Source organism: Gymnoscopelus braueri (assembly GCF_963280865.1).
Source record: "Gymnoscopelus braueri genome assembly, chromosome: 14".
Taxonomy (NCBI): Eukaryota; Metazoa; Chordata; class Actinopteri; order Myctophiformes; family Myctophidae; genus Gymnoscopelus; species Gymnoscopelus braueri.
In genome coordinates this window covers 28,076,620-28,099,468 of record NC_137619.1, presented here as the reverse complement: position 1 = coordinate 28,099,468, position 22,849 = coordinate 28,076,620, and the positions used below count along the sequence as shown (strand labels likewise).

General features: G+C 40.8%; 2 protein-coding genes across 2 annotated transcripts in view; one reads left to right on the top strand and one right to left on the bottom strand.

Moving 5' to 3' along the window:
• cep170aa (centrosomal protein 170Aa) overlaps positions 1-8,214 on the bottom strand; it is an 83,702-nt gene extending 75,488 nt beyond the window's left edge. Inside the window, 1 exon segment of the mRNA XM_080450016.1 lies at positions 8,067-8,214. The gene's annotated coding sequence lies outside the window, so the exon portion shown is untranslated.
• A 2,568-nt stretch (positions 8,215-10,782) lies between these two features.
• On the top strand, positions 10,783-22,613 carry rtkn2 (rhotekin 2; the record flags this gene model as incomplete). The annotated part of the gene is made up of 12 exons (XM_080450411.1): positions 10,783-10,917; positions 13,665-13,864; positions 14,023-14,081; positions 14,396-14,449; positions 14,591-14,708; positions 15,013-15,207; positions 15,683-15,777; positions 16,287-16,393; positions 17,712-17,843; positions 18,441-18,609; positions 19,263-19,370; positions 20,567-22,613. The coding sequence occupies 12 exons, from the start codon at positions 10,783-10,785 to the stop codon at positions 21,232-21,234; spliced, it is 2,040 nt and encodes a 679-aa protein (XP_080306537.1). The 3' UTR covers positions 21,235-22,613.
• Between the last annotated feature and the right edge of the window lie 236 nt (positions 22,614-22,849).

Genomic DNA, 22,849 nt, shown 5'->3' with positions numbered 1-22,849 from the left:
CACACGCACACGCACACACACACACACACACACACACACACACACACTGCAAATGAGGGCCGTAGGTGAAGTGATAAGACAAAACAAAACAGGGACAGAGAGAGACAACAGAGCTAACTCACTTCCACATGCCTCTATGATGCAGAACCTAGCTTTGCCGCCCCAACAAGGGTGCGCCAGTTCTGACTGCAATGTAAAATGTAACCCGATGTCAATGTACTACACTAAAACATACCAAATGTGTTTGGATGGCGATCTGTAAAAAGCCCATGAAGTAAATGACATGCTTTGGCTGTGTGCCTCCACTAAGCCTGTAAGCTGAGCATGGAGTCAGACACACTTATCGAGAAAACAACATAACAGATACCGGTACATTCTATACTGTAGGACTTCACTTTGAATTATCCTTTTTTTTTTTCAATGAGAAACCTGAGCCAGTTGGGTTCAGCTGGACCCTGTCAGTAATGGACATAAAATGCATACATTAATCAATACTCTTCTTTGAGCCATGGACTACAAGAGAAATAATTAGCCAATTGCTTGAACAAAATGAACAAAAAGAACAGATGGCCGGAGTCCCACACAAAAAGATGATTAACTATTAACCAGTAGTCTATTCCAAATGGACTTCAAAGTCAATTAGAAAGCTCTTTGTAATGACTAATTTGTATTTTATTGTGTATGTCCATGTCACTCGCGAAAAACAGATTGATAACTAACTGAACAATGCACACTGTTCAGTTGAAGACCAGCTATTTACTGCAAATGATATGGTCGATGATTTGAGAACATAATGGGGCACTAGGCCCTGGGGGGCGGCTAGACAGAACAAAAAACGTAACAGAAAAAACGGCAACCTCGGAACAGACAGGCAGACTACTAGACCGATAGACAGACAAAGGTTTGTCTCGAGTCCCCAGTGAGTCTATACTGTAGATTTACAGGCATGGAAATACACAGTAGAAGAGGCATATAGTCTATTGTCCCTCTCCAAAAAACCCTGACAATAGACAACAGATCCTGCTGCACTTGTACCAAGATGAATATCAACTCTGTTAGTTATACAGGCTGAATCTTGTCGTTCATTGAGCAGGATGTTAATCTTGCTCTAGAATCTCATACATGTAATTGAGTGCTGAACTGTGCCATCTTTCTTGGCGTCTACAATTTCTGGGTTAGAAAAGCCCATTAGTTATCATGGTTTTGGGAGGCTAGACTTACTTGAAAAATGTTGGGTATTTTGTGTCTTGTGCGGTGTTCCTCCAGAAATAGGTGGTGTGTGTGCAATGTGCATGTGTGCGACTGTGCGTACATACATTATACAGCCCAATCGAGGCATATAGCCTATATTTACATATACAAGACTGACCAAATCTGTCCCCTCATCTCACCTTGAATTACAACTACAGTATAAGAGGTTAATAATAGAGGTGGATAATTCCATTTTGTGGTTTTCCTGATCTAAATAGAATGGTGCTAGAGTTATTTCCATTACATGGAATGTCATTCTACGACTGCATGATTTCATTTGACATTTGAATCAAGTTGGCCTACTTTTACATATGCTCATCATACTGTAAGTAAGACACTAGCACAGCATTCAGATTGTCATTTCAGGCATCTTCAAGAAAGACAATCCATTGCCCTGTCTAGTCATGCAAACTCTAAAAGCCAATACTGTAGTTTATAGTTCCTATTGTCTGCAACTGGAGGGTAAAATACATTAAGACCCGACTTGGAGGGTAGCAGAAGCAAATGAGAAAGATTGCTTTGTTGGCAAGCCTTCCACACACACATGCGCACGCACACGCACGCACACGCACACACACACGCACACGCACACGCACACGCACACGCACACGCACACGCACACCATGACAATGTCTCCATATAGTCTTGCTCTTCAGTCTTCAGACCTCTTCAATAGCCTCCTCGGTCACCTTTGACATTAATGTAATCTGCCTATGGAGGACCTCAGGTAGATGTTGGTTCTCTGTTGTGCTCCTCTGTTAGTATTTTGTTATATATAAGCTTGTTTTCACCAACATGATATTCAGGAATCAGCATTACTTAAAAAAAAATCACAAAAATATCACAATCTTGTTTCTGTGTAACAATTATTATGAGGAGTCAGCTAGCTTCTAGTTAATTTAATTTAAGCGACAGACAATATTTCTCTCTCTTATACACAATTTTTCACCTTGTTCATATCTAAAAAATAATTACTCTGAAAATGCGAAAGAGAGGTCAGCATTTTTGCATGAGTCAGGGCCCATGGGTCTGTCTCTGGGGGGGGGGGGGGGGGGGGGACCTACACGACGATAGTCCAAAGAGTCTCATTTATTATGACAGCATCACAGCTCATAACAGCAAACCATAAATCATTATGGCCTCATTATCCCACACAAAAGTGTGCGGAAAATATGCGTGCATATGGACAGTCCATCTCCACTCCTGATCCACTTGCTAGACTACTGAGTGCCAGTGCAGCCTTTGTGTGTGTGTGTGTGTGTGTGTGTGTGTGTGTGTGTGTGTGTGTGTGTGTGTGTGTGTGTGTGCGCGCATGTGTGTGTGTGCGAGTGTGTGAATGCGCGTATAAACTAACGCACTAGAATGCTACAAAGGGAAAAAAGATGTCTTGTGTAGCAGAATATACCATATGGCACTGAAAGGCGGCCACATGTGTATCACATGAGCAGTTGGACAGAGTAACAAACAAACACCTCCATTTATGCAGCATCCATCCTGCCTGATTGATGGCCATCACCAGACAAAACACCCTGCACAACACTGGCCTTAAGACACAGGCCCCAGCACATGTTCAGTGACCCCAATACATCCCTTGGCCTAGAGACCTACATTATGGACATTAACTATTCATAAGCTTACGAGTGTTTAGGATGTCTTTGAGCTATATTAGAAATTGTATGTTTCCATTTAAAGGTAGGACAACAGGGACAACTACGTAGTTAAAAGGACCACCGAAATAGGAGAGATGCAAGATGAAGGCTCAGATGCACATTCTTTTATTCAGAGCAGCCTCAGCGGTAACACTTGCTATGCATCCCATCTCTATAATGCATTGTATACACACTTATAAGGCTTTATAATCTGCTTATGACTCTGTATAATTATAGTTATAAATAATCATAATGCTTTATAACTACAATAATAACAATATAAAGAATTTTATAATGACTTATACGTTCAAGCCAAGTATAATAATATTTCATAATTGCTGGACATAGACATTTGTTTTTGCAAGTATCGTTAGTGTATTATAATTGGCATAATTGTAATACATTATTATATGTTATAATCCTATATTAAAATTGCCTAGAGGTTGGGTTGATGGTGGGTGGGCGATGGAGGTCACTAACGTGGGCGCACCGTTGCTCCAATCTGCACCAAGCTTGAGTCAGACACAAACACTGTTCAGGGGTCTGGCATGAGAATAGTCACACCAGGGCCCCCCAGGTGCCCAGTCAGGGGGCCCAAGGGGCCACACACAGGTGCTCTGTTTCTTCAGTCCGTACCCCCAAACTTGGCACAAACACTGTTCAGGGGTCTGGCATGAGAATAGTCACACCAAAAAACTAAACTGCACACATACAACAGCAGTGTCTAACACTCTAACATTGCTCTGATAAGTGCAATATAGGACTAGATTTTATCTAGTGTATTATATATTACACTAGATAAAAGTGTAATATATAACACTTGTACGTTAGCTCGGGATGATTTCACTGTTATAATGCACTATAGTGTGATTATAAGTCACTATAAGTGGTCATTTGGTGTTTTAAGTTAAATATATTGCTGAAAGTGTAGGCAGAAGTGTCTTCTTCTTGCATAAATTGAATGCTATCTTAAGCACCCAATGACCATTTTGAAATGTTATGTATATTGATGATATAAATATCCTTGTTCGCTTATACAGAGCTTGGGTTTACCAGGGTGGACTTCATCCATTCTTCTTCCAATGTTTTCTGAATGTTGGAGCAGGGCAGATTTATTTAATATATATTTATTGTTCATGAAAATGCCAAATTTATAACAAAGGTAATGTTTTTAATATTATTTGAATTTCCAGCATTTAAAACTATCTGTTGCCCTGTCTTTAAGCACTCTTTAAAACAACACTGTTGTTGCTATGGGGGATAAAAGCTGAAACCTTTACAGTACACAGACAGCAACAACAGATTATCAGTATCTATGGATTACTGAAACATAATGCTATGCACAGTACTGTCTGGTACTCGTCATTGTCACTCTCAGACGGGTTGAATCCTCAGATAAACTTGAAGGTACTGTCTGCAAATCAGGAATCGGTCTGAATAAAGAACTGCAAGGGGCAAAATTATTATGGTAAATAAATAAATGGTAAATGGTGCATTTATATAGCGCTTCTATCCGAAGCGCTTTACATTGATTGTGCCATTAACCCATTCACACACACATTCATACACCGATGGCGGAGGAAACCATGCAAGGCACCAACCTGCTCATCGGGAGCAATTAGGGGTTCAGCGACTTGCTCAAGGACACTTCGACACTAACTCTAGGGGAGCGCCCCAGCCCGGGATCGAACTGGGAACCTTGCGGTTTTCCAGTTCACTCTACCCGGCCACTCTACCCCTGAGCCACTGCCGCCCCATTATCCTCTGGAGTCGCCAATACCACCTATGGCCTTATTTTGTATTTTAAAACAAAATGCCAGAGGGTGGAGCATTTATAATCACAGGGACATTGTGCTGATATCAACAAAGTGAATTAAGCAGCAAAACATGAAGAGAGAAATGCCACATTAGACCTCAGATAGAACTAATAGATACTGTATACTGTATATTTCGCCTCTAGTCCAACTCTATACGAACACCCACAGCCCTATAAATACACGGCTTAACAAAGAACATTTCAAGGTGTTGGATCAAAGCTTGCTCCAGGGCAACCTCCTATACAGGCACCTGATTGGCATCTCTGACCTGAACTGATAATGACTTACGTCTCTTGGCCCCTTAACCACAACCTGGTGTCCCTATTTTGGGCATGCAACTTTCCCCCCCCAAAGTATTTAAGTTTTTCAAAAATAGAGAAAATAGCAAGCAGAACTACATGACCTTGTAGATGGGATGTTTTCGCCACACGACACAATTTTAGGGCAAATTGTAAAATAGGTCCTAAGTGGTTAACAGTGATGTTAGTGTTGTGGCCAACCTTGTCAGGTGCTTTAAAGCTGCCCATAGCGATGGCCTCAGTCAGATAAAAATAGTGAAACTTCTCACCCTGGCATCCACACTGGCACTAGTGGAGGGAAAAACATCAACGCTAGAATAACAGGACGATCAGCGGGCCCCATGGTGAGAGACAGAGATGGAAAGTAACCAAATATAAGATCGATATCCAGAGTGGAAACAAACGGAAAGTAATGGGAACTACATGACAAGTGGAATAGTGCTACACCCCAAAACAGATGTGAAAGATATTCGACATAACTTGTTATTCTTCAAAACTTTAATACGGGGGAGAAAAAGCCAGAGTGGACAGCCACACCCGCCATGTTCCAAAACAAGGGAGAGGCAGAGGAGGAAGGATGGTGCTGGAAAAACCTCTTGAAGACCTTGTTGCATCAAGTTTCACTTCTCTTTTTGTGCTCTCCCCCGCATACGTCTCACTCCGTCTGGAGATCTTCCCTGCACTCTTCCCTCTCGTCTCTCCCTCGCTCTCTCGTCCTTGATCTGGGTCTCACTCTAGTTTTGCATGCACAACCTCATGACCCTTATAATGTTTCTACTCTGGCAGACTACAGCACAGACATGAATTCTAAATTTAGACACAAACACCCTGGTACAACAACACTTTTGACCTCACACATAGAATAGAATAGAATAGAATAGAATAGAATAGAATCTTTCCAAATTACTTTCCTCTTTGGAACAAACAATCCCCCCTGACCGCTGAAGTAAAGTGAACTCACTTCCTAAGCTTCCTACCATACACAATGGCCTTGGACTGGCCGGACATCAAAGTCCTGAGCACCAACCAACAGAGGACAAAATAGGTTGTTGTTATTATTGAAGGCTCCCTGCCCCAGACTACTATACATTTAAACGGCTTGGTACTGTAGGTCAGATTCACTTTCTCTCAGAGACCCCCATGAAAAACATTCAGAAGGAAGCAGTACTTTGCTGCAGATCAATCCCACACACATCCTGAAGTTTATCCCTTTTTTTTTTACTGATATTTGATTGACAGGAGAGCATGTAAGCTAGTACACCGTGATGTAAGCTATTGAGCATGACTTTTCTCAAGCTTGCCGTAATGACGTTATCATCTGTAACCCAGAAGTGTGGGAGAGTGCACTGTGTGTGTGCACGCACAGAGACACTTTATGGAGGAATAGGCTGCTGCTGGGTGTAGGCTAGCCAGGGCTCCTGATACTGTGCACTTTGCTTTCCAAGAGCTTTGCAACCGTCCCGTGACACTGACACATGTTTTTAAAAATGCAAACTGCCTGCAGCCCTGTCTGTAACTACGGGCCAGCGGTTACACTGGCAGGAAGGGAAAGATGTAGAGAGAAGAGAGAGAGAGAGAGAGAGAGAGAGAGAGAGAGAGAGAGAGAGAGAGAGAGAGAGAGAGAGAGAGAGAGAGAGAGAGAGAGAGAGAGAGAGAGAGAGAGAGAGAGGAGGAGGGGAAAGGGGAAAGGGGAAAATGGCAAAGCAGGAGTGGATCATATTATCAGCTCATTCTATGGCTCAAACCCAAAAACTTTGAATTCTTACAGCTGAAGGAGGGGGAGGAGGGGCCTAGTAGACAACAGTCTGATGTGCAACCACTGCTGTCCAACTCTCCATGAACACAACTCTAATACATGAAATTAATACAACCCTATTCTTTATTGGCATTTTTAAGAAGCACAGTATAGGAGTTCATCATAATCAGGAGGAGTCAAATTCAAAATAAAACAATATGACATTAAACATTTTAAATTGTCCACTGTTGAGATTAGAAATCTCTTTGAGGTGGACTAATTTATAACAATGAAACAATCTATTAATTGGTCGTTAGACCACATGATAAGGCTCAGCCAGCCTAATGAGTAAAGGCTTTTGGATTCAGCATATTCCACAGTAGCCTAATCCGTATTTATTTATGAACATAAACAAGATCTTTAGTTCTTCTTAACAACTGGGCAGCCATACAGGTTCGGGCTGAGATGTTTACATTTGAAGCACCTCTCTGCTTACATGTCAAAGTTTTCAATATGATGATGGAAGCAAAAAAATACAACTCCACACACAAAGAGGACGGATGCAATATAGGCCAGCTCCATCTGCCCCAGGAAAACAAAGCCCCCTGTACAGGACGAGGGGGTAGGGATTTGGGAAAACGCATTATAGCCAAATATACACACATCCTACATCTAGACAATAATAAGGATATATGTATAGGCAGTGGCACTATGAATAGACTTGAGCGACCTAAATGTTTTTCAAATTAGATAAATAGAAATAATGATGTGTGACCACCGGCTTTCACTGATGTGCATCCTCTGGATAGCTTCAATGTGGCCGGAGTGAGGAAATAACATATGATGTCGACGAAAGCACGATAAATAATAATAGCCCCGATTAAACCAATGTGATCAGTTTATATACAGATGTAATGTAACAATGTGGCGAGGATGTGTCTCTGTGTAAAGGCGGAGTAGCTATCATAATAATAATCATGCTGTATGCTGACAATAGTGTGCAGTTCAGTGTCCATCCATGGCCAGTGTGTTTATCATTTATAAGCGTTAGCATGCATGCGTTTGCAGACCTTTGCAAGAAGAATATTACCTTTTAACATTTAAACCCCACGCACGGCACGCAGTATACAATTTGTAGGGGATTTTTTGTATTTTATTGTCGAATCATCTCTCGGGAGTATCGCATTTTAAAATGATTACTGTATCAACATCCTAATCCGAGGTATCAATAGATGGGACATAACAAAAAAAAGTCGTTTCTCTTTGGTTGTAAGCTTCGTTGTGCATATTTCTAGAGAGCATGCATGTCTCTTACCCTTCTGAGCTGTTCTTTCTTGTTATTGAAGCGATGGCTCCCCTCTACTATAACCTATATATCCAAAGTGTGTGTGTGTGTGTGTATGTGGGTAGGTGCCCAGCCCTGTGTGCGTCTGCTCTCACTCCCTCAGTTGCTCAGCAATAACGCTATTCCCTGTTCATGCTCATAGCGGGCAGAACGCTACAGCCTCATCACCACCAGCCGGTCCGTCAATTTACATACTCTTTTTTTAACACGCTCGTCAAGTTTGCCTAAAAAAAACATAGCGTTTGACTTCCGGTTCATGGACTTCAACATAAAATCACGTTGATTAATAAGTTATGTAAGGGATAATTGTCGCCGCGCCGGTAGTTGTTGAGAAATAATTTATTTCTCAGCAACTACCGCGTGGCGACAATTATCCCGCTACTACACGTCTACCTAATAAATACATTAATAAATTGACCCAAAAGTAACAACAAAACAAAGTATTTCCTTGCTTATGGTAATGAAAGTATATTATAAATATACATACCACTGTAGATTGTAGAACATATCAAGAATATGTTAAATATAAAAATCATAAACTGGCCAATAAAAAAAAAAAACGTTTGGTAGTTGTAGGATAGAAAGAATGCCATAAAGGAGTCAAGGACTGAATATTAGGTCAGCATAATTTTAGATGCCGGTCGTCTGACAATGTGTTCTATTAGGAAAATATACAATTTATAAATTTACCTTAAAATAGACAGGCGTTGTAGTGCCAAGGTGCTATTAAAGCTATTTGTGTGCGAGCATATGTGCGAGCCATATTTGTTCCAAAAGCCTTCCACATACCGCAATAGCAAAAGTTGTAAATATTTGCCTAAATATATTTTTTAATGTGTACCGTCTAGAATAACCACATTTGTGACTGTCTTAATATGAGCAATAAATATCAAGATTACATTTGCACCTGCTGAGAGAAATAAGCAACAGATACTAGCCTACCATCTGTTGAAATGTAGCCAATAATCTATGGTGAGTTCTCGTATACCACCAGTGCTTTTTATGATATAGTTGATTTTCTTTTGTTGTTTTCTCCTCTACGCATGTAGTGTATTTGTGTACTTAGAAAAGTGCTATACATTTGAGATATGATTATAATAATTATTATTATAACAGTATTATTATTAGATCTTACTTTGAAGAGTTCACCGACCGGAGGTTAAATGCTTACTACTGGGTACAGTGACGAGCGTGTTGAGATCCTCAGATTGACATGTGCGGAACAGTGATCCCACATCCCAGCCTGCAGCCTGCGTCTACACTTCCAACTCGACCAGAAGAACCGAGCCCGGTGGTGGGCGGGTCTCCTGGACTCGCTGGTCACGTTCCAGTGTCAATTGTATCAGCGGGGCTGCGCAGCTTTTGGTAGATTGTTGTGATAACAAAAGGGTGATGCAGCCTAACTGAAAAGATGCCCTGGAATGGACGGAGCGCAGAAATATGATGTGTGTGGCCGATGTTGCAAAACAGACAGCAGCATCAGCATTTTATTGCAGTTTATCGTTTTAATTGTGCAGTAGCCTATCGTTCTTTTTTTTTTTTTTTGTGACATTCGTGAACCAAATGAGAAACAAAACTACTATTTCCAATGTCTAAATGACGTCAGTGATACGTAATTTATTTACTGTTTACAACAATATCATTGTTGTAAAAAGTAACTGCTGCTGTTAATCGGTTTGCAACGTTTTTGCAACAGACAATTGGACGCAACTACTACCAGACAGACAGGGATAAAAAATATAATATTTTATAGTAAAGGCAGCTGTTGAATGCATTCTTCTCATATAGTAGCCTAACTATATTTGGCTTTACATTATAAACTACATCCGACTTCCAATATCGAGAAAGATATTTTTCTGAATTTTTAGAACCCCAACATTTCGAATTTGAAAATGGTTGCGTCCTGTCATTGTCTATCAGATTGAATGGTCCTCTCGGAGAGGGTGCACTCGAATTCTTTCAACAGATCCTCCGAGAAGGCGGGGCATGGTTCTTTTTAAAGCAGCCTCCGCAGTGTTGCCAGATTCTGCGAGAGAAACAAGCAAGCAGGTCTATGAAAACAAGCCCAAAAGAAGCAACTAGGCCACATGAGCACATTAAGCCATGATAAGCTATTTGAAAAAAGCCGACCTACAAGCTCACAATGCGTTTGTAGATTGCTTGTAGATCTGCTATTTTCAATTGAAAATCTGAACAAAAAGTGAAAAAAACTGAACAACATTTTGAAAACACAAATCTGGTATGGGGGTCCCCCTGGCACTAGCCATGGTTCACATGTCATGTTTCAGGGCTACCCTGGCACAAATATATGTTTAGATGGGGTGGGGGGCGTGGTGGAAAAAACACATAATGATCAATTTGGGGGTCCTCGTCCTTGACTGACATGCAATTGATGCAAACGTTTGGGGTTGAGTGGTTGACTCGTTTAAACAGCATTAGGAAACAAGCCCAAATAAGCAACTACACTTTAGAAACGAGCCCAAAAAAAACACAACCCGCAAACTAAACTACCAATATTTACAAGGCACTTTATAGAAATGCAAGCTTATAATAAGCGGACATGGCAACACTGAGGCTCCGCCCGCTTTAGATAACGTGAGAACACAAACATTCATCCCTAGTGGAGGAACAGGGGCGTTCCGTTGGAGGCGGAATGTGCGACCAAAGTCCATTCACACAAACAAACATGGATGATCCGCGGGACGTTCAAATGTTTAGGAGGAACACCGGCTCCAGATCCAGCACTGCGTCGTGTTCTGCTCTGGCCATGGAGATCAAGAGAAAGAAGATAAGAGAGAGCACCATATTCCTGCAAAATGAGGTACGTATTATGATATAGCCCATGGATCACACGACGCTCGTCCGTTTCGAGCGTCATGGCTTAACTTCAACCTGTTTTTTTGCACTTCCTCCATTTACAACCCGAACATCTACATACACGTTTCAGATTTCAAATATAAAGTCTAAAGTGCTCACCCCATGGCCACGGATGTTACAATTCTACTCGGGACCGCATAAGTACCCGTATCTTCCGTATTGTTCAATAAAAAGCATTTAAATCCGATCGGTGGCCATTTTCTCCGAATTATCTCCATATGCTTTCAACTACGCGACCCTATCGGTTGGGAGATATATTGCACTCTGATACGTTATAACTATGAAAAAATAGCTGCCGATCAGATTAAAAGGCTTTTTATTGAACAATACGGAAGATACGGGTACTTATACGCACCCGAAGTGAATTGTAACATCCGTGGCCATGGGGTAAGCACTTTATATTTGAAATCTTTACGTTTATGTAGATGTATGGGCTGTAAATGGAGACCAGGTTGAAGTGTCGTCATGACTGTCTGTCATGATATGACAGCCATGTTTCAGGGCTAGTATCATGAGTGCATGTTCCATGTGTGTGTTGTCAACACTTGCACACTGACTGACGGGTTTTCACTTTTAGGGTCTCTATTTGGACATAAAAAACATAATGAAGTTCCCAAAATTGCTGAAAAAATGGATATCACAACGCGTCGCATCGTTATTCGTCCTACCTGGAAGTTGGCTGAACTTGTGCTGTTCATTACTACTTGTTAGCAAGCAACTTAAGATATAATGCTACATAAGTTGCTTGCGGCTACTATTACTTTTCATTGAACAGTTTCTCATGTATGAATGGTTACTAAAACCATTCACTCTGATGTTAAGATGTTGATGTTTAGATTATAATATGCACTGGCGGTTAATAATTATAATATGAATGATTGCGGCACCTGCTGCCTGCAACCCCCAGGACAATGAGCAGCTTGATACTGATATGGGAGTTGACGCTCTACATTTCCCCAGTGGTGAAAAAAGTATCGATACTACAATGCAGAAACTCTGTTACAAGTCTGGTATTCAGAATTTGCTTGAGTAAAAGTACAATTTAAAAGTATTGGCATCAAAATGTACTTAAATTACCAAAAGTGAAAGCACTCATTATGCAGAAATCTTCCATTTCATGTTTTCAAAATGTATAAAATCATATGAACATTTTAAATACTAAAGTAAAAATACAAAAATAATAATACTTAAGTACAGTACTTGATTACATGTACTTAGTTACTTTACACCACTGCATTTCCCTTTTATATCTTAAGAAAGCAGAGAAACGTTTTAATCTTTCCCTTCACCATTATTGCAGCATGTTCATTTTATTCTTGCTCCTCTCACCCCACTCAAACCAATGTTCTTCCAGGGCAAAAGCAGACCAAGTCTTCTGAATGACACTCTTCACATAGTAGAGGATATGAATTGGTTGTATATACGACAGATTTCTAAGAAACTACAGGTTAGCCGAGTTTAGAATGTGTGGCTCAACAGGGAGAATGATGGTGTTTGTGTCCCCAAAACAAAATATCCATTAACCACAGTCTACCTCAGACTGAAGATGAAATAAATGTTGTTTTTGCATTTACTGCCTGCAAAGGCGATAACAAGAGAAAATAAGTGACTTATTTTTATTATTAAACAAAGTATTTTAGCCTCATATATTAATGTTTATTCTTGAAATTTGTTATTCGACCGTATCACTCAAATCTTTGCAATTCATGATCCTCTGTTTTGGACAATATCAAACATCATCGTACACCCTTCAGACCTTGTTTTATAGCTGCATGTACAGTAGGTTAGAACTCTCATTTGAGTATTTTGTTCATTGCTACAATCACTGCATGTTCTTGACCGCATTCATACTACATTTCATTTGCTGGCTAGTTAAAGTGTACGTGGTCTGTATTGTATTGGTTAAGGATGCACAATATATCGGTCAGCTAATCGGTGTCGTCGATCTATAAATGCACGAAATCTCTGTCTGTCTGTGAGTCCTCCGCATATCTCGAGAAGCATCTGACTGATCCACTTCAAACTTGACGTGTGTATCTGAGTGCAGTGCCAAGTGTGAAGTTGATCGGATCAGCGGTTGTCCAGAAGTGAAAATCCACAAATTGGTGTATGTGTCTGTCTGTCTCTATTTTATGACCATATATGGAGATCTCTGATGTCATCAATATGACGTCATATACTGGCCTCCAAGTACTAATGGGTACTGCACTACGTAGTCTTACAACGGGAACAGTCATTGTGGAACGGAAGGGCATGTGTTGCAGGTCCAGTATAAGGAGAACTGATGTAAAAATACTGCATAATGTCAGACCAATATGATGAGTAGACACAAAATGCAGACACAAGAATCAGGACAGGCATTAGAATCTGTGCCGAGCATCAGGTAAAGTGCAATGGGTCAACCCCACAGACGGACTTGCATATTGCAATGAAACAAAATATTTATCAGCTGAAATAACCATGGATGTAAATTCATTTATTACCTACCTACCTTATATTCAAGAAAAATCACAAACTGTCATTTCCTTTCACCTGTGTGTCATAGCATATTATTGTCCTGGAAAACACAAGCATGGTAGCTAGTATACTATCTGTATATTAATTAACCCAATACCTATTTGTAGATTTCTTTGAGATGGATTAACATTTTCAATGTTCTCTCCTGTTTCATTTTATTTGTCTCACCAAAAGGACACTAAGATTCAGGAGAAGCTGGACTTTGAGATGCGTATGCGTGAAGGGGCGTACAAGCTGCTGCTAGCCTGCAGTAAGAGAGAACAGATCCTCAATGCCTCCAAGAACCTGCTCACCTGTAACAGCAGGATAAAGGCTTACCTCACTCAGCTACAGAAGAAGAAAGAGGAGCAGGATATGATGGGAGCAGCCTGGAGGTATGGGGATTGGAGATAAATGGATGGAGTAGGAGTAAGAGTATCCTGCAAAACATGGATAAATGGAAAGTGAGGGCAGAGTTGTGAGCTAGGCAGCTGCCAACTTGCCATTTGTTGTTTCATGGCATATTTTACAAGTAAAATACGTCTCTTTTTAGAATTTCCGATCCGGTTCCAGATGACCGCGTGCCCTGTACTGGGAAAGTTGCCATTTCTGGTAGGATTGTACTTGGCTCTATCCAACATCCAATCTAATTCAGCATGTTTCATTTAAAATATAATGTGCACCATTTGTAAAACATTTCCCATACAAAATGATGAGTGCAGGAGAATGTGGACAGTTTAGTGCATTCTCCTTAAAAAAAATGGTAGTGATTAGACAAAGTAGTAAATACACTTGGTGGTATTCTATGTTTAGAGAGTGAACATGTGTGGTGAACTTCAGATAGTTTCCACACAATTAACTCTCCAGCTATTGTCATTTGATGCCATTATATTAATATACTTCCCCCCCGATGTGTACTGCTGTAGGCCTGCGTGTTCCACTGATGTGGAAGGATTCAGCTCACTTTAACAACCGAGGGAGTGAGTGTCTTTCTTTTTCTACGTATATCTATGTCTTGTTCCTACATCTGTCTTTTGACACACTGCGTATTATATTGGGAGTGAGTAGTATTATATTGTGCTTCCCTGTACACATATTTAAAACATATTGCTTATTTTTAGGCTCTCGTCGGGTGGCCGTCTTCTGTCTGTTGCATGTTGGCGCAGAGGTGTTTGACACAGAAATGGTGGTGGTGGACAGATCGATCACCGACATCTGTTTCGAGGGAGTCACCATCTTGTAAGTATTTAGCGCACGTAGTGTTGAAAGGAAACATGAACTCACATACGATTTTCGTGAATGTACAAAATCATGCTAGTTTATCAATCAAACTCAAAAGATTACAGTATTCATCTACAGAACTACACAAGCTGGCCTGCCTGTTGGGGTTTCCTGCTTCATCTAAAAACGAAGGGAGAGGCGTGCCTTTTTTATTTATGGATGCATGTTTGTTTTTGCTTGTTATAGCTTAAAGAAATGTCTCATAACAAATATTTGAGTGGTTATGACCTCTGAGTCTGAATTGATTCCTGCCTCCTCACAGCAATGAGGTAGATCCCCAGTTTGACCTGAAGGTGGAGCTGTGGAGCTGCTCGCTGGAGGATGAGACCACTGTGGTCAACACGCCAAAGAAACTTGCCAAAAAGCTGCGGCGCTCCCTGGGAAAGGCTGCCGGCAAGGACCTCTGCCCGCTGATGAACACCCCAGACCCTGATGCCTTCCTGCAGTCTATTCCCACGTATGTAGAATGTGACGTGAGCTGTTTTACAGTATACATTCAACTTGATATTGTACATTATATTGACAAGACGGGGACATTAGTAGGGCTGCAACTATCGATTATTTTCTTAGCGATTATTCTATCGATTACTTTTTCGATTGAATAATCAAGAAGCATGTTTTGAAAAAAAAGAAATTATATAAAAACATTCAAATAATCAACGAATCAATTAACCACTGATACTTAGTCGCACTACAGTGTCATGCAAAAATTGTGAAAATAGCAGATCTACAAACTCGCGTGTCATGACATCACAATGCGTTGTGAGTTTGTAGATATTTTCCCTTCTACCTGTGATGACATGCCCGACATAGGGATTGATTATTTATCGATTATTTTATTATTGTTTTATAATCGATTAGTCCATTTAACTGTTGCACCCCTAGAAATGAGTTCACTGGCAAACCTGATTGTATGTCCCTCCTTCACCCAGTGGAGCCAAGTACAGCTTACTGGCTTACACCACCTTGTGTCTGTCCGATGCTGAGGGCAGCTTCCAGTCCCACTCCCTTATCGTCCTCCAAAACGGTAAGACCCATCAATGGCACACAAATGTCATCTGTACAGACTTGAACAGTCTCCACTCAGCTCATGATCTGAAGAGTTGACATAAAGCATAGTTAGTCATCATCAGTTCATTTGGAACACATCTCTCATGCCAATCTAAAATCAGATTTATCTGCAAAAGAAATTCAGAGGTAGAGAAAATGTGCATGAAAACAGAAATTGAGGTTTAATGCCAAAGCTAGGGGGTGGCAGTTGTCATCCTGTGGGACCCCAAATGACACCCCTCAGCCCTGCATGAAAGTTATGGATTACAGGTTTGAGTGGTTAACCAATTAAACCCACTATTCTTTGTAAAACGGACCAGAGTTACAACTGCTCTCTTCGCCAAAAATACCCAATCTACAAGTTCGCAGCGCGTCGCACGGAGCTTGTAGATCTGCAATTTTTTCAGAATAGGCATGCTGGGGTTCAAGTGGTTAATGAAAAGCAGACATGACTGACAGGTGTGTTGTTGCTGTTCACCTTCACAGCCGAGTGGTCTTCATGGTTACCACTCTATGGGAATCTGTGCTGCCGACTGGTTGCCCAGCCAGCCTGTATGACACAGGATATGATGAGCGGATTTCTCAACCAGCAGGTAATTTGACTTTGATTGTCTAAAACAGCGGTTCTCAAACTTTTTCATGTCAAGGACCCCCAAAATGATATGCATTTGCCTGCGGACCCCCCATCTCAAAAATATTTTGTGCCAGGGATTTTTCAAAAATAGCAGATCTACAAGCCGCGCTATGAGCTTGTAGATCTATTTTTGAATAGACAAATATGTTTAAAGTGGTTAAAATGATTGTGAGTGACGCTATATTAACTCATTTTGCTGGGGACCCCCTGGTACCCCCCGCAAGGACCAATTCCCCACTCAATAAACTCTGATAAGGAAGACGCCTTTTAATTATGGAATCTTAAATTGTTGCTGTTGTGTAGGATCATTATCACATTACATTTATCTAAAGCAATGTACAGATGTTTTACATTTAAAGGGATATTTCACTTTCAAAAAAACTTTTGGTCATTTTATCATCTACTCAGGCCTTTGTGAGCCCCCCAGACAGTTTTTAAGTTGCTTGATTCATTATTTAGATATTTGATATTCATTTTATCAGACACGCCCCCTTCCTATACAAACCCATTGTAACTTCAAACTTCATTTTAACCATGTTAGATTCATCAAAAACACCCGTCCTTGGTTCTGGTGACTCATCCTGCCTTCCTAATGCGTGAGGGGGCCGTGTTTTTTCAATTACTTTTTTCATTTATTTTTTATATATTTTTTGGAATATGAAAAAAATAAAATACAATAACAAATTTAAATAAAATAAATGAAAAAAGTAATCGGAAAAACACGGCCCCCTCACGCATTAGGAGGGCAGGGTGAGTCACCAGAACCAAGGACGGGTGTTTTTGATGAATCTAACATGGTTAAAATGGAGTTTGAAGTTACAATGGGTTTGTATAGGAAGGGGGCGTGTCTGATAAAATGAATATCAAATATCTAAATAATGAATCAAGCAACTTAAAAACTGTCTGGGGGGCTCACAAAGGCCTGAGTAGATGATAAAATGACCAAAAGTTTTTTTGAAAGTGAAATACCCCTTTAAGATCACTGAATCCTAATTAAAAGCTGATGTAAGTGTTAAGTGGCTCTATAGTCCAATAGTAATCATTGCTATAGTGTGTTTGTTCAATAACTTATGATCTCTCATAATAGAGCTTTTTAAAAACAGACTTATCACTTACATCCCCTTTTAAATTAACATGTAGCACGATACATTTGCTATGCATGCAGCATGTTAACAGTTTGATATGTGCTATTTATGTATTAGCATCTGGCATTACATTGGAAAGGCTCAACATTGAAGGTGTGCACAGCAGTGTTTATTAGTGTTTGCATTCTTTAGCAAAGTGTGGATGGGGCGTACCGCTGCTGCAGCCTGTACTGTGTGCTGAGCGCCAGCTCTCTGTCCTGCTACTATACCCCCGAGGAAATCGATGCTAAGGTGGAGCCCACCCTCAACATTCCCATCAACAAGGTCAGAGAAAAAGATAATCCTGCCTCTTGTTTTGAGCTACAGAAGTGTTTATTTGAAAGATGAACCAAAGCTTAACATGATAAGTCACACTGCTCTGTTTATTCACCTTTTTATGGTTGGATTATTGAGGTTGGAGATAATTTTTTTAATGGTGGGCATTTTAAAATGGGAAACAATTGCTTCAGTGTCTCTATTGTATTCAATTAAAATCAGCAATACGCTTTCAACTTCAAGAGAGCCACACAATTCACAGTCTTGTCTTCACTAAGCCAGTTTAAAGCTTTGATATTTCAGTTTAATTCAGTCTCGGTAATGATTTTTACAATGTGCTTTTAGTACAAGATGTGATCAAGGTTTTCCCCCCTATAATTTAAGAAAGTGTCTCTCAGCAGGCATGCCACTTGGGACTTCCAATTTGGCACAAAATAAGGACAGTAATAGTGTTCATTATTATACTTCCAATTTGGCATAAAATAAGGACCCAATACAAACTTGATAACACTAGTGACACTGTTTGCGACAATCCTGTCTCATTATAACCCACCGTTACTGTAGAGTCCACAGTCACATGTCCAGTTCTCTGCGTTCTTTCTCCAGGACACACGTGTCCGTGTGGTGGACAAGGACTCGGTAGGACGGAGAGCCAACAGTCTGGCCATCAGCAACCCTTCGTCAGGAGGAGCTCAGACCGTCATCTTCACCGCAGACACCAGGGAACAGCTGGTCGACTGGCTGGACGCCTTCCACCAACACTTCTATGACCAGAGTGAGTGCATTATGTAGGGAGAAAGTGTCTTGTGTGTATGTAGACAGAGGTCACATGGCGTGTCTGAGAACAGAGAAGGTATGTATTTGTGCGTTTAGTGCAATGTTTCTCAACCTGTGGGTTGGGTCCCCACATGATTTGGGGGGGGGGGGTCCCCAGATGACAGTGAAGTGACAATTCTAAGACCTTTTTAATACCTAAAAAGACCATCACTGCATCAAAAGTAGTAATCAACAAACTATGCTATAAAAACTGGTCAAACATCTGTCAAATTGTCAAATAATATAAGAAAGAGGCAAAAAATTTTAAAAGCTGATCTACAAGCTCACAACGCCTCGCAACATGAGGCAGTGTGAGCTTGTAGATATGCTATTTTCACTATTTATCTGCTGAACCGAGCCAAACAAAATGGAATGCCTCAACTCCTACATTCCAAGTGCTGTCAGGGTGGAGTTCATAGATCATTATTTTGGGGGGTGACAGCCTGAAAAGGTCGAGAACCACTAGTGCACTGAGAAAGGATGTATGTCTGTATACGAAAGTGTGCATTTGATCTCAAAGTGGCTAGTTCGAAGGTTGGATCAATAAATGGTTTTAATAGTTAAACAACATGAAAATTGCAATAGTGATGTATCTATATCTGGTGTCACCAGGCCAGTGGCTGCATTGCTGTGGCAAGCTGATGAAAATCGAAGTTGCGTCGCCACGGAAACTTCCACTCTTCCTCACCAAGCAGGCTGACTCAGTTTACAATGACCTCAGTAAGTACAGGTGCTTTATGTGATTGTGTATATTAGGGGTGCAACAGTTAATTGAACTAATCGATATAAAAATAATCGATTTGGATTAATAATCAATCCCCAATTTGTCATATTTGGGCTAAAAGTGGCAATTTATTTTCTTTTTTTATTCCAACAGTGAAAATGGCCGATCTACAAGCTCAGAATGCTTCACGGTGCTCACACAGCATTCACATGCAACGCGTTGTGAGCTTGTTGATCGGCTATTTCCACTCCCAAGAGTCCCTTCCTAGAAATCTAGTGGAGTCAAAAGTGCAATATTTGAAACGTAGCGGAGTGAAGGCCATGTGTTTGTAAAAATAATAATAATATATGTACTTAGGCACAGTACTCAAGTAAATGTACTTAGTTACTGTCCACCACTGATCTGTAATAGTTTGGCTAAACGTACAAGTAATGAAATGAGGGGCACTTCTTACCTTCAGTTTCTGCCTCCCTGCTAATGTATGCTCTTGCACCCTCTTGAATTGTGTTTGTGTGGAACAATTCAGCATAGCAAACTGTATTGTCTGTCACAAGGAAGAGGCCTTGGTGGACCCGACTCAAAATGAGTGGCATTAATTCTATATTTCAGTGCAATAACTAATATTTTTAGACTGATGTTGACGTAATGCTGAACTGTAGCTTCCTGCATTTAGTAGTGGCATTTTTAAAGTTCTGTCCCTTGATGAATGCCAACAGCTGAATGGCTGGCAGCAGGATCAATGGACCCTTCTCACAGACATGTTGTAGCAGGGTGAAGACAGCTGCAGCCAATTAAATTAATGAGTCCATTTGATTTAGGGATGTCAAAGAGCAACGCTTGCGAACTGGTACACCTAAATCAAACGTAATACCCACTATTCATTTTATTAGCTGCAACTGTATTTTCCCTGTTATGACACATCTGTGAATGTGAAAAGAAGCTTAATGGTCAAAAGAATGAAGAAAATAACCAGTTATTAGTGAGCGGGGGGGAAAACATGGGCTAAAGGTCTGTTTTTTGGGGGTTCTAAAACGTAAACATTTCTAAGACTGCATATGGATCCATTTGGTTCCATCTGTATAATCTCAGAGTTACGGTCCTGTAATGGTCCACTTGGAACCCCCTCAAGGAACCTCCTTGAGGGGGCATGTAAACATGGCCAATCATGCTTTGGTGTTTTGTTTTCCCTCAGGTATAACTTCTCCTGTCAAGTTTGAAAGCATCACAGACATCATTCATAACAAGATTGAAGAGACAGACGGACGCTTTCTCATCGGTGAGGAAGAGAAAAGGGAGGCACCCAATTGGTCTACTCTGTTTGATGGCTCCCAGCCAATAGTAGTCCAGAAGAATGTTCTATCACAAAGCAAAAGCTCCACGCCATGTTCTAGTCCCGCCCCCAGCACGAGCTCTGTGTCCGGCAGCAACAAAAAGCGCCGTGCCCCTCCCCCACCCTCCGACAGACAGCCTACTACTCCAAACCGTCCAGCCAGACCTCCCCCTCCTCCTCCTACCTCACGTCAGGAGAAAGAGAACTCCGGTCGCACCTCTCGTCCGGCTGCGAGGTCCAAAACCGGCAGGCCGTCTCTGGATGCCAAATTCTCTGCCATCATCCAGCAACTTCAGAGGAACAATGGCGGAGCCGCAGCCGCCCCGAGCCGCAAAAACGCTCCGCTGGGCCACCTTGACATACCGCCACAGGGTCAGGACCTGGACCACCAGAACCAGCACACCCAGACCCCTGAGGCTGCCGCCCAAACCGGGTACTTTAGATCCGGTCTTGGTTTCGGGCCTGTCCCAGCACCTAGGAGCAAGCTCAGGAAGTCCTTCAGAGAGAAGATCAACCCCAAAGCCTGGTGATCTTCACCATTAGGATTCTCTGGCTTTCGTTGATGGTCCATTAATAGCAAGTAATCGATGCCAGCAGTTGCGTAACTTCCTTGAAGGTTATTAGTTGGCTCGTTATCTTGACTCATAAGTTCTTCATGAGCACCTAGGCAGTAGATTTGTGTGAATACCACTGAGATGCAAAGTGTTATTTCTCAGCCCTGCCACTGGAGCATGGAACAAAAAAATAGCCTTTTGAAAAAGCACTCAAATTGGAATTGATCCACTATTGGCATGTTCTGTTAATGTGGTTTCTTCGTGACGACTTTGTAGACGACTTTATGGTACAAGATTTAAGGCCTGAGGTGTCCATTTCTCAGGTCTTAATAATGGAGGGGCCTTGTTCAGTGACGGCGTGAACAAAATGATTAAGTAGAAAATCTAGAAGTGCTGTCCAGACACTATTCTCATTATGGAATGACTGAATATGAGTCTTTTGAATAGCCCAGATAATAAATGTCCTTGTATGCCTTCTGAACATATCAGTAATTCTCTTAACCACTAGAATTTAAACCACTTAACTTTCTCAGAAGGAATGGATGTCCTAGGTCAAAGCTATCATCACTATGATCCCTAAGCTATTAGTATTATAATTTGTTCACTAAATAAAATGTGGATGGGGTTATGATCTTTGAGCCTTGAGACAGTTGATTGTACAATAGGAGGCCAGCTAAAAATCAACAGTGCGTTCCTAATCTGTTGACAACTCAGAATTACTAATGTGGAATCAGTCTCTTTAGTATATTAGTGACATTTAGCTATAAAGTAAAAGGGTAATGGTGGAAGGGATTTGTTTTGCACCCTCTGTTGATTAGTGGTTATAATTGTTGTATAATGTAAACACTAGTGTTTATAAGTAAACACTGTTGGGAAATAAAATCTTAATCAACTGTAACCTGCCAGTGACAAAAAAATACAGAATTCCCTGAGTAAAAAAATGGATCAATACACAATTAACAAACCACTCTGTGCCAGTAGAGTATTGATTCACTCACTCGTTCCTTATTTTACATTGTATGCCTGTTTATTTGTTAGAAAACTGCATTAACATTGTATAAATATTACAATAAATGGTTTTGTACTGTTTTTAATTTAAACTCAATTGTGATATCTAGCCAAATGTGGTAATGTCTTTATACTGTGTTGTATTGTGTACATTTTGTAATGTCTTTATGCAGTTTTTGTAGTCTAGCAATTAACTTCATGCTTATTAAGTAAGTTAGTAAGCATTAGTTGTAGCACAGTACACCATGACTGAACAAATATACTGTAGATAGTTTGTTTACCAACAAGTGCAATTGTCTCATCTTGTATTCCTAGAATCTAACTTGTATTTGTCTCATAATTTTGCTGATCTGCAATAAAGTGTCCTACATTCGTCCCTAGTGAACGTGCTCTTTTTGCTGAGCTTTTGTTAATATTATTCATGGCAAAGGTTTACCAGGGGGTGGCAATACAAGTCAAATTATAGCTTTGTGTTGTAGGCCGACACACCCCGTGGAGATGGATGCACTGGCAGATTTTCTACTGCAGCAAATGTTCAATCTATGCCCCACCGAACGATGGTGACGCTCGCCAAATAATAGCA